Genomic DNA, 15,196 nt, shown 5'->3' on the forward strand with positions numbered 1-15,196 from the left:
ATTGAATGGCAAAGAGAAGGATTCTGTAAAAACGCCCCTATAAAATAAGTATCCTTGTAAATTAATTTTAAAAATACGTGATTTGCCTTTACATAGCTTCTGATGGCTTGTGCAGTCTAACTGTTTTCATCCAGAATTTCTCCTGGGAAATTACATGTGTTCAGGTTTGGAGATGAGTGAGTGAGGGCATGTGGCTGCCGCTGCCACTGCCACCACTGGCAAGAGAGCCAGCTCCTGACAATGGACCCAATCTGGAATGCTTAATGGAAAGGCTCTTTCCCTATCTGTTCCTTTGCAGCTCTTCAGAAGTTACTTCCTGCCTATCAGCAGCAACAGACTTCTTCAAATTCACAGCCTCTGTTCAGTCTCTCCACTACAGTTAGGCCTCTGGTTCCCTCTGCTTGTCCATGCTTGACTCTTAAAGGTGAAAGACTATGGGATGATTAAATAGCACATTAGAGCATCTTGGATTGCCTCTTCTGTCAGCTGCCTGGACACTGCTTTGTTGTGCCCTGCTCTGCTGCTTATGTCATTCAGCCCTGCCTCAGGAAGTGGAGAAGAAGTCTGAAGACTCAAAAATGCAATTAAAGTAAAACCTAGTCTTAATTTCACAGTTGAAAAAATGGGTGGTAATGTAGGTCTCTCACAGTTAAATTCAGTGTGACTGAAGATTGGATCACAACATTTTTTAATGAGGCCTTTATCTGCGCAGCCACTATTGTAATTTCCTGCTTGTACAGTTGCCTGGAAGAGTATAATTTGTTCTAAGGCAATACCTCCGTAAACATCTGCAAAACTAACTCGTTACCGTCTTTCACAACCCTCCGAAAACTCTCCTTTTCTATGATGCCTATAAAAAAAAATGACAACCGGCTGCTGGTGTTCTGAGACCACTGCTTATCATGCTGACAAATACTGACTTGTTTTTTTGTACTCCCCACTTTGGTCTGTATCCATCTGTTGTCCTTGTCATATATTGTAAGCTGTTTGGCGCAGAGACTGTCTTTTTGTTCTGTGTTTGTACAGCACCTGGGCTCGTGATCCGTGACTTGGGCTCCTAGGTACTGTAGTACTACAAATAATAACTCCAGATCGCTCCCCCCCCTCTCGTCCCCTGCTCTGCCATTCAGCATTGCTGAGATTTTTGAGCCAGCCCAATGCCCATCCTCATCAGGTAGTTTGCCACCTAGTTACTAATATGTGCACTTTCTGTCAGTTGTGGGCACAAAAAATGTGACACAGTGCTAAATATGTAGCATACAATGGGGCAGGCTTTTGAAAATAAGCCCTGTGGACCTACTGTTGTTAGGCAAATACCTGCCCCGTGGATACTACATTGAAAGTGTCACTATCTAACAAATTTTAGATACTTCTTTCATTTTGATTAGGACAGTTAATCTGACCATTAGATAACAAATCATGAGCAAGCAACAGCAAAGCAATCTGTCATTAAATTATTCCTGAGAGAGTAAAGGAGCAGTAGCAGACTAGAGTGGATTTGACTCAGATCCTAGGGTTTATTCTGTTATGGACAGCAGCTTTGAACACCATTTTATGGCGCAACTTGCTGTCTCATGAGTTTGCTGTAATTTCAGCTGAAATTCTTCTATCTGTGTGATGTGGTTTTACTTTGTCTATAAATACAATAGTAAAAACTTCAGTTACATCGTGGCCGGATTTGAAACTACATCTTTTTTCAATTAGTTTATTCTTTTTTATTGTTATGGTTACTCATTTTGTCATCTTACTATATAACTTTTTTTTTTTTTTTTTTTTTACAAAACATCTTTTGCTTCTAGAATCCTCACCATAGCTTCCTCTCTTCCTTTGGGCTTTAGCTTTTTCAAACCAGATTTTAGCATTTAAAGTTTGAGGCTGTCATGTTTTTCATTTGAAATGAGAAGCACTGCTTTTTTCAGAGGGAGAAACTTGATAACTTCCTTGAAAAATTCAATAGAATATGATGATAAATACTTTCTTTCGTTTAGACAGTCTCTCCAACTACCACCCTGCCTCCCAGCTCTCCTTCCTAAGAAAACTCATGGAGAAATGTAGGGACAGCCGAACTTCAGCAGCATTTCACATTCTGTCCTAGACCTCTCACAGTCAGACTTCAGACTAGCCTATGACATGGCGATTGGTCTTGAGGCACTGATTGGTCTTTCTGTTTATGGGCAGGGCAGAACTCCTTGCCTGTACTACTCTGTATCCTTTTACTTGGATTTTCAGGTACAGAGTTTAAGGTCACAAGAGATCGTTCGATCATCTAGCCTCATCTCCTATATACCACAGGCCATTAAATTTCACCCAGTTACCCCTGTGTTGAGCCTAATAACTTGTTTGGCTAAAGCATACCTTCCAGAAAGACATCCAGTTTTGATTTGAAGACATCAAGAGATGGATATCCTACCATTTCCCTTGGCGCTGTGTTCCAGTGATTAATCACCCTCACTGTTTACAAATGTGTGCCTTAATTCTAATTTGAATTTGTCTGGCTTCAGCTTTCAGCCCTTGGTTCTGGTTATGCCTTTGTACATGAGTTAGTGGTTCCCAAACTCTTTACTAAGGCGACCCACCAAATGCTTTTTTTTTTTTTTTTGTGACCCACTGAGATCCAACTTCATGAGGAATTGGCGGGGGGGTGGGGGGCACAAAATCATAGATCAGTGTCCTCATCCTTCTGTGATGACCAACCACTTGCAGCAGCATCTCTGCCCCGGCACTACAATCTTAATTACAGCCTGGAGTGGAGGAGAGCCTGGGTGAGAGCAAGCTCATTCTGGAGGGCTCTGCTCTGGGTATTTTGGCCTGTCCCCGTTCTATCCATCATGACGGAGGAGTGGCTGCACCAAATTTGAGTTAGTGATGCTGAGGCCTCGTATGCTAGGTCTCAGCGCCCAGAGCAGAGAGCCAGGCTCTTCACTCCAGCAGAGAAAGGTATGATGGGTTCTTCAATCTAGCAGATAAAGGTGGTCCAATAATCCAATGGCTGGAAATTGAAGCTAGACAAATTCAGACTGGAAATAAGGTGTACATTTTGAATACAGAGAATAATTTATCATTGGAACAATTAACCAAGGATCATGGTGGATACTCCATCACTGGCAATTTTCATATCAAGACTGGATGTTTTTCTAACAAATATGATCTAGGAATTATTTTGAGGTAGTTCTGTGGCCTTGCATTTTGCAGGTGGTAAGACTTAGATGATCACAATGGTTCCTTCTGGCCTTAGAATCTCTGAACCAGGTCACGACACCCGGAAAGGTCAGGAGCCACCATTGTAGGATGGACTTTCTCTCAAACTCCAAACCACCCCCACTGCACCCAACCAGCTGGGCCTCTGCACTGGGCCCACAAACTATCTACAGCCATCCCAATCACGACCCACTGTTTGGGAAATACTGCACTAAATTAAAGAGACTCTTAGTACCTTCTCTCTGTGTGGCTACTTATCTGCTGTAATCAAGTCACCTCTCAGTTGTTTGTTGTTTTTCCTTTTTAAAAAAAAAAAAAGCTAAACTCTACATTTAGTAATATTAAAATGAATGTTGTTTGATTGGGCCCAGTTCACTGAGCGATCCAGATTGTTCTGAGCGATTGCCCTACCCATATCATTATTTGCCACTCCATTGATCTTTGTCATCTGCAAACTTTGTCAGAAGTGATTTTATATTTACCTCCAGATCACTGATGAAAATGTTGAATAGCATCAGGGCTAGGCGTTACTGACGCCTTTACAAGACTTAGCTGAAGTGGACAGTGCAACACTATGATGACTTGAGTCATTCCCCTCAAACAGGACCCAAAGACTAGCACTGAGCAGCTCTCATACTAGGGATCAGTAGTGTCTGTTTTCTCCTCCACTTGGAGAGGTTGTGAAATGCTGCTTGCTCCCTGAAAGCAGTAAGTGGACATCTTTATTTTTTGGATGGTAAAGTCTTCAAGATAGGAACTGTGCCTTCATATATACTTGTTCAGCATCTATGCCTAGGCTCCTGATCTTGGTTGTAATACTCCTTGGCAAATATAACCACTATCACTTCAGGCTTGCCTGGGTATATTTTGAGGTAGCTACTCTTTAGATAGGTGTTGGTCACATGCAAGCATTTTGATATCTTTGGTCACTGACCTGTCCCTCCATTTGTCCAGGTAGCCTGGCAGTCTTACTGCATTCATCACTGATTCTGGATACAGGTTGCAACAGTAGTGAACAATGTTTTTTTCTCCAACGTGTCAGGAAACTGTCTCTTCCTTTTAGACGAGGATCTGGCCATAGCGATCCTTGTATTCACCTCATTGTAATTTACTGTACCTGGGCTGAAAGTGAAGAAAACACAAACCCCAGTTTGTACAGAATGTAGTAGCCCATGTTCTCAGAAATTTTTCCAGCTGAGCACATATATCATGTGATTTGCGCATGTGACAGTGATTTGCACCCTCTATAATCTCTCCTTCCAGTGCTCTTTTCAAATCTTTGGCCTTTAAGGCAGAAATGGGTTTGGAGCCTTGCCACATCTTTTCACAACCCACAGTGACAGCTGCTTTCATAGTGTAGCTAACTGTGGCCAGGTCAAAGTTTGAGATTCCTGGAGCTTAGTCAAGGGCCCTTGTCCATGGAATGCCCCATTTGAAGAAATATGTCTGAGTCCAAGCATAACCATTTTTACAGCACTGAACGAGACTTGCTTTTTTGCAAAAATGTTGCTGCAATATATGATGGAGAGTGGGAATTGGCAGTAAGCAAAGCTGCTGAATGTAGGAAAGACTAACAGCAGAGGCCACTATGGACAACTCTGTGCATTTTAATTACAGATAATACAGTGGTGGGCATGTTTGAAATAACTACAATATAAAAAGTTTTGGAAGTATCAGTTGCCACATTTGAATTTGAAACTATGGTTTGCACTGCAGCCTTGGTTGTACAAAGCTGATCCTTCTGTCCCTTCAGTTACTGTGTTATTCCCTTCCCCTAATTACTTCATGTTCCTTCAGTTTACCTACCTTGCCCTGTCCTCAGCTGCTGCATTCAACAGTCTTCCTTGCCCCTGTCTCCCTCACCTTTTTCAGTTACCTTCATAATTGCACTCTGCTTGTCTTGGAGAACTGGTGGTAACTAGCTGTCTGAGCAGCTAGATTCCAAGGCAACACTAAGGGCTTCTTTCCCTTAAAATGATGCAGGAGGGTGCCCTAAGTAACACACTAGGGATTCTTTATAAACTAAATGATTCTACCACTCTGTTCTTTTGGTACTTTATCTCTTGCTTTTGTGATTTTTAACTGTTGGCAATTGAATGCAGTATTGAAGAAAATAGCCCTCTTGTCAATAGCTGGTGGTTTAGAATTTGTAGTGTCCACAGCAGTATGTTAATGACCTGATTTGGAATGCTGGAAGCTTAGCCGCACGATTACTTCATTGCTAAGCAACACATAGTCTAGTTAGTTGAATTGTATATGTTGCTGCTGCAAGTGTTTCTACATTTAAAAAAGAAACAGATTTCTTTCTAATCCTGGTAACCTCTTGGAGAGAGTGTCGTTTTTTTTTATGGACATATATAAATAGTGTCTGGATATTACATACTCGCCTGTCCAATACCTATATAAATAGGTGTGTGTTTATGGACCAATATAGATAAATAGTGTGTGAATATTACATACTTGCCTATCCAATACATGCATATTAATACGTGTGTGTGTGTGAGAGAGCGAGAGCGTGTAATACAGACATTCTGCACTATTCATCTAGTGCCATAAAGTGTGGAGTACTTTTACAAATAAGACGCTGTCTGGCTCCAGTGGCTTGAAAGAGAGCAGTAGTTTGAGTCGCACATGAGAGCTGCATTAAGGTTAAGCAGTTGGAATGCTGCAGGTTTCTTTAATGTCAGCTGTAGTAAAATAGGCGTATTCACTGTTTGTACTAGCAGTGCTCTTTTGCTTCTAAATACTAACTCTGAGTAGAAACTGGTGTAACATATTCTGAAGCTGCAGCGGTTTGCAAATTGAGCTCACACAGCATGTGTATATATATTTGTGTGTACGTGTACGTTTTGAGTGTAATGTGCTTCCTGGATAGATATCATTGCCTTTTTTGCAAAAGGATAAAAAAGTTACGTAAAAGTTGGGAGAAGTGTTAATGCAGATTCTGTTCTGATCTTCCTCTGTGTTTAATCCAATCAGAATAAAACAAAAAAGGATGATTGTGTGTAATTCTAATAACTTTATTTTTATAGGATCTTGTCAACACTGGACTCAGCACTTTCTTCTTTTTCATTGCATCTGTAGTACTTGCTGCTTTGAACCATAAAACTGGAGCAGAAATTGCTGCTGTGGTAAGAAAACAATTCAAATTTCTTTACTCTTGACAATTATTTTTCATCAGAAGTAAAGGGTGACTTTTTCCTGCACCCCATTGGATATTTCCCTCACCCTTGCTCACATATCTCTATACACTTTTAATGGTTATCGTCTACACGTTTTTGGCTAGTAGCGATGTTTTGATTTCAAGGAAATCAGCTCTCCCTCTATGACATGAGGTGATATTGGATGAACCCTCCCCCAGACTCTCCCCCCAAAAGTTTTAATGGTAAGAGCCAAAGAAACTAAGTTTTAGGCTTAGTTGTTCAGATATTCTATAACTTTGAATGGTCATTTGTAAATACATTATTTATTACTTTTAATAAAAGGTTACAGCTATGCATGAAATCAGGCTCATTTTAAAGTTGTTACAGAGAGTCTTGCAAAATTCTCCTTGCATTCTCTTTAGTAAGTTTTTCTTTTATGGGTGAGTAAAAGAGAGTTCATTTTTTATTACCACAACCATCATAAGGGCAAGTGAATCGATTTGTGCCTGAACTGGCAAATGTTAATGAGTTTTGCAAGGCTGGGTATAATAATTACTCCACAGAATTTTGCAGGGATGAAGTTGAGGGAAAGTAAAAATTAGCTCCTTATTTCCTGTGCTTTGAGGGGCCTGAACTTGGGACAATGATCTCTTCCCTCCTTGCCATTCAGTGCCATATGGTAGAGTAGCATTATTTAACTTTCATTGCTTCACAGCATAGTAGATAAGTGAGAGTGGAATTCTCATTGTGGCACTAGGTCATTTGTGTTTGCATCACTGTCTTGAGGCCAGGTTAGCTCTATAGTGATCAAAATCACTACCATTTGCTGAGTGTTTGTATAAGCAATAAGCTGGTAGCTTCTCTCTCACTCAGTTTCACAAGATCCACAATCTGTGTTTGGCATCCTTGTTAAATCCAGCAGAAAAGTCGAGGATTTAATGGGGAAAGAACTATCCTGTCTTGCTTAGAGGTCCCTTTGACATGAACATCGTCTTGTATTGCCAATGTCAAGGGTGTTCTGTGGCTAGAGACCTTCAATCTTTAAGATAATTAATCCAGTACCTTTCACAAATGCTAAAATTCTTTTAAAATAAAAGGCATTGGAGCTGATTTTTATAGACCACAACAACGTGTCAATGCTAAGTACAACATCAAGCTCTAAGGGTTTTGTTGTGAAACTGTTTCCATTTTTGATTTGGAAGATTGCCTTTGACAAAGTTTTGCTGCTGTTTCTTTTAGATATTTGGTTTCTTGGCGATGATAGTGTATGCTGTGAATATGTATTTAGCTGTTAAAAAATGGCGAATGAACAGCAGACAGCAGAACAGCCGGCAGACAAGTGATTACATTCGTGCTCGGACAGAATCAAGAGAAGTAGATCACCACCCTGAGATTCAGCGTCTGGATGCGTGAAAACTACGGCTGAGTGGGACTGCAAAGAGGGGATAGAAAACATCAACGTTTTATTTTGTCTCATCAAGTGAAGTTTATATAGTTTGAAGTTTTCATTTTTTAGGAAGAGTCTTGGCAGAGATAAGCTGACCATTTATATGTACAGAGAGAGAAGTCGATCTACATTTATTCAGAAGCTATTGGCTTGAAGGCTATAATTATTGGTCATTCAAAAACATGATCTATATACAATGATTACATATATATCTGATGTATGTTAATATTTTAGATTAAACATCTGTATAGTACTTCTTCTTTCCAGGTACCAGCTCTAGAGAGACATGCATACTCTACCACTATTTCATCACCCAGTAGGAATGTTATGATCAACACTATATTGTTCTGTTAAAAGAAAGAAATCCTCCAAAACTTAAGTACATTTTATTGCATATGAAAAGAAAGTGAGGGACAAATAGCAATAACATAAGCCAGCTTTAGCATACACAAACACTTTATACACTTCCTCATGCAGCTTTGCCAATGCAATTCACTTCTCACCTGCAAGACCTCCCACAGTTCCATCCTTGGTGCATTTTGCAGCTGAGACAGGCAATTACGTCAGATATTTGGGCTGGTGGATTGGTGATATGGACAGACGCACTATGGACTATACCAAAACCACCAAACTCATTTCATGTATGACCTCAACCAGATTTTGAAATGGGGCTCCTACCTGTGAAAGACTAGCACTTTCACCTGCTGCACAGTCAACACAGCCCAACACTAGTATGTAGGTATCTACTCGTCTTTGAATATGTATTACGTGATTTTCATTCATTAAATACTTTTGGGGGGTTTGTCAAGTAATAGACTCTACACCCCAAACATGGTTCAATTTTAATCCGAGGTTTTGTCATCTGGGAATTTTAAGGAAATCAGGAGCCACCAAAAATGCATGATGTATATATTGTAGGGTATTCCAAGACTACGGAGTTGTGTTTTGTGTAGGATAAATACATTTTATGGCATATTCTGGTTTTAGATTGGTTGTTCTGTTAAATTAAAATTGGTTGGTAGTAGATAAAATAATTTGGTTTAATGCCTAAATTGGGCATAGCTATAAAACATTTTTATAATGTTCCTTTGAAGCTAATTTTAGGTAATGAGGACATATGGGTGGTTCCTGTTGTTTTTCTCTGTTTGCTTCTCATGTTTACAGACCATTTTCCTAGCTCAAATTTTCTCACTTCCATTGAACTTTCAGTGAAGAGAAGACTATATTCTCTGGTTAGAGAACTTGAATTCTGCAATAATATGTCTAGAACCTCAGTCATAATTTTATTAGGGAAACTTCACCAATATCTTATATGCTCTGTGATTCATGTGTGTCCCATGTAATAATGGGTTGGCATATGGACATGTGTTTACAACAGCTTTCTCATTTATTGTAGATGGGAACACAATACCACGCCACCCCCTAGTGGAGTCAAGATATAAACCTGATGTACATGAGTAAAATCTTCATGGAAGTCAGTGAAGTTGTATACACTCACACCAGATCTGAGTTCATTCCACAGACTTTTAGCATTGTATTCATGTGTAACTATTCCCAATATGGGTTGATGTTTACACCAATACATAGTTGGAATCATAAATATAAGACACTATTAAGTCAATTTTAAGTGAAAAATGTAGATTTTTTTTTTCCTAACAGAGTTTTACCAGTCCTAATGTTAATAGAAATGTTTACATGAAACTTTATTTTTGGAATTCCAAACGAAACAGGGAAGGCTCTAGATTTGAACATTCTGCACTGTTCATTTCTCAGGCAAAGCAAGACTTGTGCTGATGCATGAAAACCAGAAAGTGGAACTGTTTCTCTTTTGTCATTCTCCAACGTGTTTGCTCTTTGCAATCATTCCACATAAACTAGATTTTTCTAAAATTCTGTTTTAATAATTAGATTAGAGGAAATTGATGGGTTTTTTAAAATCTGATAGCGGTCTTTTTATCATATTATCATATTTAATGTTAGATTTTACATTTCACTGAAAGTTGTAACTGAAGGGAGTGCTGAGTTTAGCGTCTAATCTAATAGTTCAAGTTCTAATGATCCTCTAGAGTGGTTAAGAACATAGCCATTTTATTAATTAATTCTGGTGAAGGCTAGCTTTAATGGGGTGTCACATGAAAACCGACCCATAACTCAGTATGGTTAGCAGTGCTGAATGGTGGTGTGCACAGTGCACATTGGGTAAGCTGTTTTTCAGCATGCTGTGCCAACTGTTGGAGGGATGATATAATTGGGGTAGTTTGTAGATGCTGTGGTTTAAAAAAAAAAAAAAAAAAAAAAAAAAAAGAATATCCATAAACCTTAAAAACTAAACACAGTGATCTTTAGGGTAGACTTGCAGCTTAGTTTAAAGGAATATACTGAAATGTTATCAAAAAAGGGATTCGGAGGATGCATTATCCGGCACCATATTAATACTTCTGCTGAAGTCAAGTAATAGAGGAATCCAGTGTATGGTATAATAACAGACTTTTCAACATAGCAAAAGTGTATCCTGTTAGCTGATCAGAAAAAGGAATGAAATGATATATTATACAGTCCCCTTGTGCTTTTCTAGTTAATTTCTGACCCTAAGTAATGTTCTGGTTACTTAGAGACCTAGAGAGTGATCCATTTACAATTTTATGTACTTTCTTGGTATCTTTTAACATTATGTGCATTTTACTGCATGGGAAAGGAGGGAAAACTGCATAGCACTTTGTCAGTTAGATCACAGAAGGTTTTTGTTAAAGTGCGTGCTTGGTCTGGCTAGCTAATGTGAATTACTTTTTTTTCCCAGTAATCTGATATAATGGTCTCTAGTATAGTATATTGTACAATCAAATAGCAAATGTATGATATGGTTACACATGAGATACAATGGCTTTGATGTGCTGAGTACAAAATATCATTATTTATTATTTACACCATGATTACATGGTCAGCACAATTATGGAAGAAGATATAAAGTTTTTGAGATGAGCTAGGACAGAATAAAAATTTTAAAAATCTTCTTTCTGAACACAAATCTTAAATAACTGTAAACAAACTGAAAAATAGATGTAAATTCCTTATTACTTTTGGGACCAAAGATGATTTTAGTGTTGTATAGATAGTTCTAAAAAAAAGTGTAAGTTAGAGATTTGTTAATCTAGGAAAACGTTATTTATGAATGTCATGTAATTTGAAGGGGATGGATTCATTTGGCTTATGATAGAAAATTAAAATTCATATATTGATATCCTACAGTATGTACACAGTGATTTGGTTTTTCCAGACTGGATTTCGTACTGTGGCATAATGAAATATCAGCATCTTGCCAACACATTTAAAAAACTAATAACCAAAATGCAAATACTGATATTGGCCTCTATGTGAAAAATGGGGCAGAAAGTTTAACTTTTGTGAAACTTGCACAGGAAACTCATGTTAAAGTGCTTCCCCCTATCAGATTATGGTTTTGCTTTACTACCAGTTAGTCTCACTTTGAACTGTTTGTTAAACATAAAGGGACCACTTCCCTTCGTCCACAAGAGAGCTACTTTGCTCCACAAAGGGATCCACAACATTGTAAATAGAGCTCAAATTAAAACCAGACCATTAAACCATTTCTCAACGATGTGGAAATGTGGTGCTTGAAATTGTCTTAGGCATCTGGGCATTCTTTCCGAGGCAAATCCTGTCCTCAGATATGCAATTCCAATGTATTTCAGTGTGTATGTGTAGCTGAGGGGAAAATTTGCCACATCTGTGCACATCCCATAAGTAGGGCCCTACCAAATTCACGGTCCATTCTGGTAAATTGCATGGCTGGGGGCGGGTTTAAAATAGGTCAGCTTCACCTTTTCAGATGTTTACGTCTGAGATTTCACAGTGTTGAAACCGTTAAGGTCCCTGACCCAAAATGAGATTTGGGGGGTTCCAAAGCTGTTGTAGAGGGGTCGTGGGATTCCCACCCTCACTTCTGCACTGCCTTCAGAGCTGGGCTCTGTGGAGCTTCCTACAGCTGGGGGAGGCCCCAGAGGTGGGTCTGATCTCTCCCTCTTCCCTCTCCAAAGCTGCTATGCAGGGGAAGAGGATGTCCTGTCCCTCCCCAGACCAGCTGGGATTAGCAGCTAGGAGCCCCTGGCCAGGGCGGTCCCAGCAGCACAGGGGAGATCAGACCCACCTCCATCTCCAGGAACCTCCTTAGGCTGCAGGAAGCTTGGTGGCTGCTGTTTGGGCTCTGAAGGCAGCATGGCAATGGATCTTTCTGCAGCCGGGAGAGGTACCTGGAGGTGGGTCTGATCTCCTCCCAAGAGCAGCTGTGCAGGGGAAGAGGAAGTCCTGTCCGTCATCACCCTGGCGGACTATCAGCAGGAGCCCAGTGCATGGTAGGAACCCCCCTGCCGAGGCTCCCCCAGCCCTGCTCGTCTTCCCTCCTCTCCAATAGCTACATTTCACTGGAAAGGTCTGATTTCGCGGTCTGTGACATGTTTTTCACAGCTGTAAATTTGGTAGGGTCCGACCCATAAGAGAACATGAATGAAATAGACAACTAATGGTAGCAGCTACACTTGCGGACTTCTGGTTTGGTTTGTTTGTTTGTTTTAAATAGTTCCTTACACGGCTTTCTGTCAATACAATATTCAATTTTGTCAGCCTGGCCACTTGCTCATCTTGTCACATTCTCTGTAACCATAGCAACATGGAAACCACTCTCTATCATAGAAATAATGTTGCAAGAAAGCTAGTAGGAACTGGGTATTTGGTAATTTACTTGCCTAGTAGCGAAGGTGGTTCTTCCTGCCTCCTTCCCCCCGCCCACCCCCCCATGGAAATCACCTAATAATTATCTTGTTTCACTAGGGAAGTTTTTGTTTTCCCTCCCCACCAAACTAAATGGGGTTTGGCTCTGCCTTTAGGAAGATGAGGGCAGATTGTCCAGCACTTTCTCTTTATTTAGTTAAGTACTTCCCTTTGAGATTAATTTGGTCTTTTTTGCTCCCTTCTTCAGAAATTTGGAAGCTGTGTGGTGTACCCAAGTCCCTGACTAGTTGTGTTTCTCCTATAAATCATGTCTTCTGTCAGAAGCACTGGCACAGAGGTGAAAAGAATTGAAGATCCTTTCTCTTTTCCAGAGAGAGAGACAACTAGCTGTGAGATTTCATGCCAATGCTTCAGAGGACCCCAAGCTCTCTAGCACTTGATGGTTCTGAAACAGTGACCCTGGTCCCACAATGTCTGTGCTATCCATCCAGTCCTTTTGAATACAAGTTATAGCTTGGTTGGCTGTGGTAGCAAAGTTTATTACTCTCTTGTTTCTTGGTGGTAGATTGTCTGTCTGTTAGGCAAAGATGTGAATGACATCAGAAAGGAGCTTTAAAGAGCCTTAGTGTTATCAGGATTGGCAGATAAAGCTCTGTTTGAAATTAACTTTCCATTAACAAGGGAACTACTCTTCCTTTTAGGTTTTGTATCACATAGCTTAGTTCCGTAGCCCATCACTTAGAATGGTCTGGACCATTTTTATTCTTTCTGCTTGTACCTGATAGTTAATTTTGGTGGGAAGTGGGGAGAGATGGACAGCTGGCTATCTTCAGTCTCTTCTAAATCAGTGACTGTCTCAACTCTTCTTTCTAGGGACTGCTTCGTAAGATAAAGATCCTGGCATGGTCCTGCCCTGTTACTGCAAGATCCACTGGGTCTTACAATACTCTCATTCATACTACTAGATAGAGCTCTGTGGTCTGGACTACAGTTTGAGAGTTGCTGTTCTAGACAACGGACCCAGGTAGTCCTGTGCAACTGGATTGTAGAATTAATCACTAAAGTTTTCAATGAAATGTCTAGTTTGGCCTCCCTAAACAAGTGAAGATCTTCCCTTATGCTACTTATCCCTTCTGTTACATTGGTTTGAGGCAGTGCAAGTGGTGCTTAACTTACCCACATCACATAATTTCATCAATACCAGCTTTGTTTTTCAACAGGGAATCTTTTTCTGGTCTTAAATCTCCCCACCACTGTGCCTAGTGTCTTCTTTTCTGACTCTCTTTTTAATAAACATTCTTTCATCCATTTCCTTTCTGGGGGTGGTAATTAATATTACAGTGGTTCTTGAGCACCCGTCACAAAAAGCCTGAGGCACGCTGCATTTCAAACACTATTAAAAATAGCATCAGCCATCCTCCTTCAAATGTGATGTAAAGACTGAACAGTTTTTCAAGTCTAAATAGCATAAACATGATAACCTCTAGAGCCAAAGGTCTTTGATATTTAGGACAAATAAATAGTCTGGTAGAATCTGACCATGAACCTAAGAAAAATCTGTTAATGCTTTTACATAACTCTTTATTTTCCAAGTGATGTGTGAAATTAATAATCCTCAATGCCCTTGGGAAGGAGAAGGGTGGTGTTTTCTGCATTTCACAGAAGAGGAGACAGAGAGACAGTGAGTCAATGGTAGAAACAGGTTTGGAAATCTGGATTTTTTTGTTCCCAGCCCCTAGGTCACATCCCATCCCTAATCAGGAAATAAGATACTAAATCAGAGAGATTCTGTACTTGTGAACAGTATACTTTAAAATCTGTGTCAGAGCTGTGTTGTTATATCAGTCAGTGTGGTTATCGAATAACCCAGTTAAAAGCCAGTAGTTGGTCAAAGGAGTCACTACAGAATGCAAGTACTGCTTTCACCAGAAGGGTGAATGTGCCCCATGTTAGGCACTGATCTGGCAAAGTTTTACACACTGCGTAGTCCTATTGAAATCAAAGCTATTTACATTGTGTAAAGTTGAGCAAGTGTGTAGATCTCTGCAAGATCAGGATACTTAGTCCCTCGCTACGAGCCCTATGCATAATGTGGTGCACTGCTGGGATTGCCTTAGAGTCAACTAAGGATCAGACACATTATGCAGAGATAGAAGGTTGTTTTTTAACTATTGTGTTTAAACCCATCTTAGGCCTCATGGTCATAAAAATATCATTTTGAAAGGAAACGGAAATATGTACGAAAATAGCAGAATGCTGTAATGTTTGTCAAAGTAAGGATCTGGAAAGAAATTGTATTTGAAAACTGCTAATAAAAGTGGTAGAGAGTTCTTCCTTTCAGTAGGGGAAATTACCAAGACTCAGAAGCAGGATTAAGTTAAATCGCTCTTTACGAATTATTTCTCCTTATTCAAGAATTGGTTGGATACTTCATTAGAATTTTTCTTATTAGCACTGTCTTTACTATCGCCATAATACCCATCATCCACTCGCAGGAGCAGAGAGGTTTCAAATTTGACTGGGAGAGTAGGAGGATACAGTCTAGCCCTAAAGTTTATTTTTTGTGTAAAGTTAAAAGAAAAATATCTTTGTCCCTAATGTAGCCATTGATGTTCATGAAACACACTTTTAAAAGAAAATCTACTCAGGCTGTGATTTTATA

General features: G+C 39.7%; 1 protein-coding gene across 2 annotated transcripts in view; it reads left to right on the forward strand.

The window, feature by feature from the left end:
- CMTM4 (CKLF like MARVEL transmembrane domain containing 4) overlaps positions 1-10,114 on the forward strand; it is a 48,729-nt gene extending 38,615 nt beyond the window's left edge. Inside the window, exons 3-5 of one of the 2 annotated variants that reach the window (XR_005222181.2) lie at positions 6,231-6,329; positions 7,581-8,523; positions 9,185-10,114. Coding sequence is in view for 1 of the 2 variants with exons in the window: in XM_007058627.4 (XP_007058689.1) it covers positions 6,231-6,329; positions 7,581-7,754 (273 nt within the window). In the remaining variant the exon portion in view is untranslated. Of the gene's footprint in view, positions 1-6,230; positions 6,330-7,580 lie in introns of both variants that reach the window. The other variant, XM_007058627.4, reaches the window with a different exon arrangement.
- Positions 10,115-15,196: the final 5,082 nt, after the last annotated feature.

This window comes from Chelonia mydas, chromosome 12, assembly GCF_015237465.2.
Source record: "Chelonia mydas isolate rCheMyd1 chromosome 12, rCheMyd1.pri.v2, whole genome shotgun sequence".
In the NCBI taxonomy this organism is placed as follows: Eukaryota; Metazoa; Chordata; order Testudines; family Cheloniidae; genus Chelonia; species Chelonia mydas.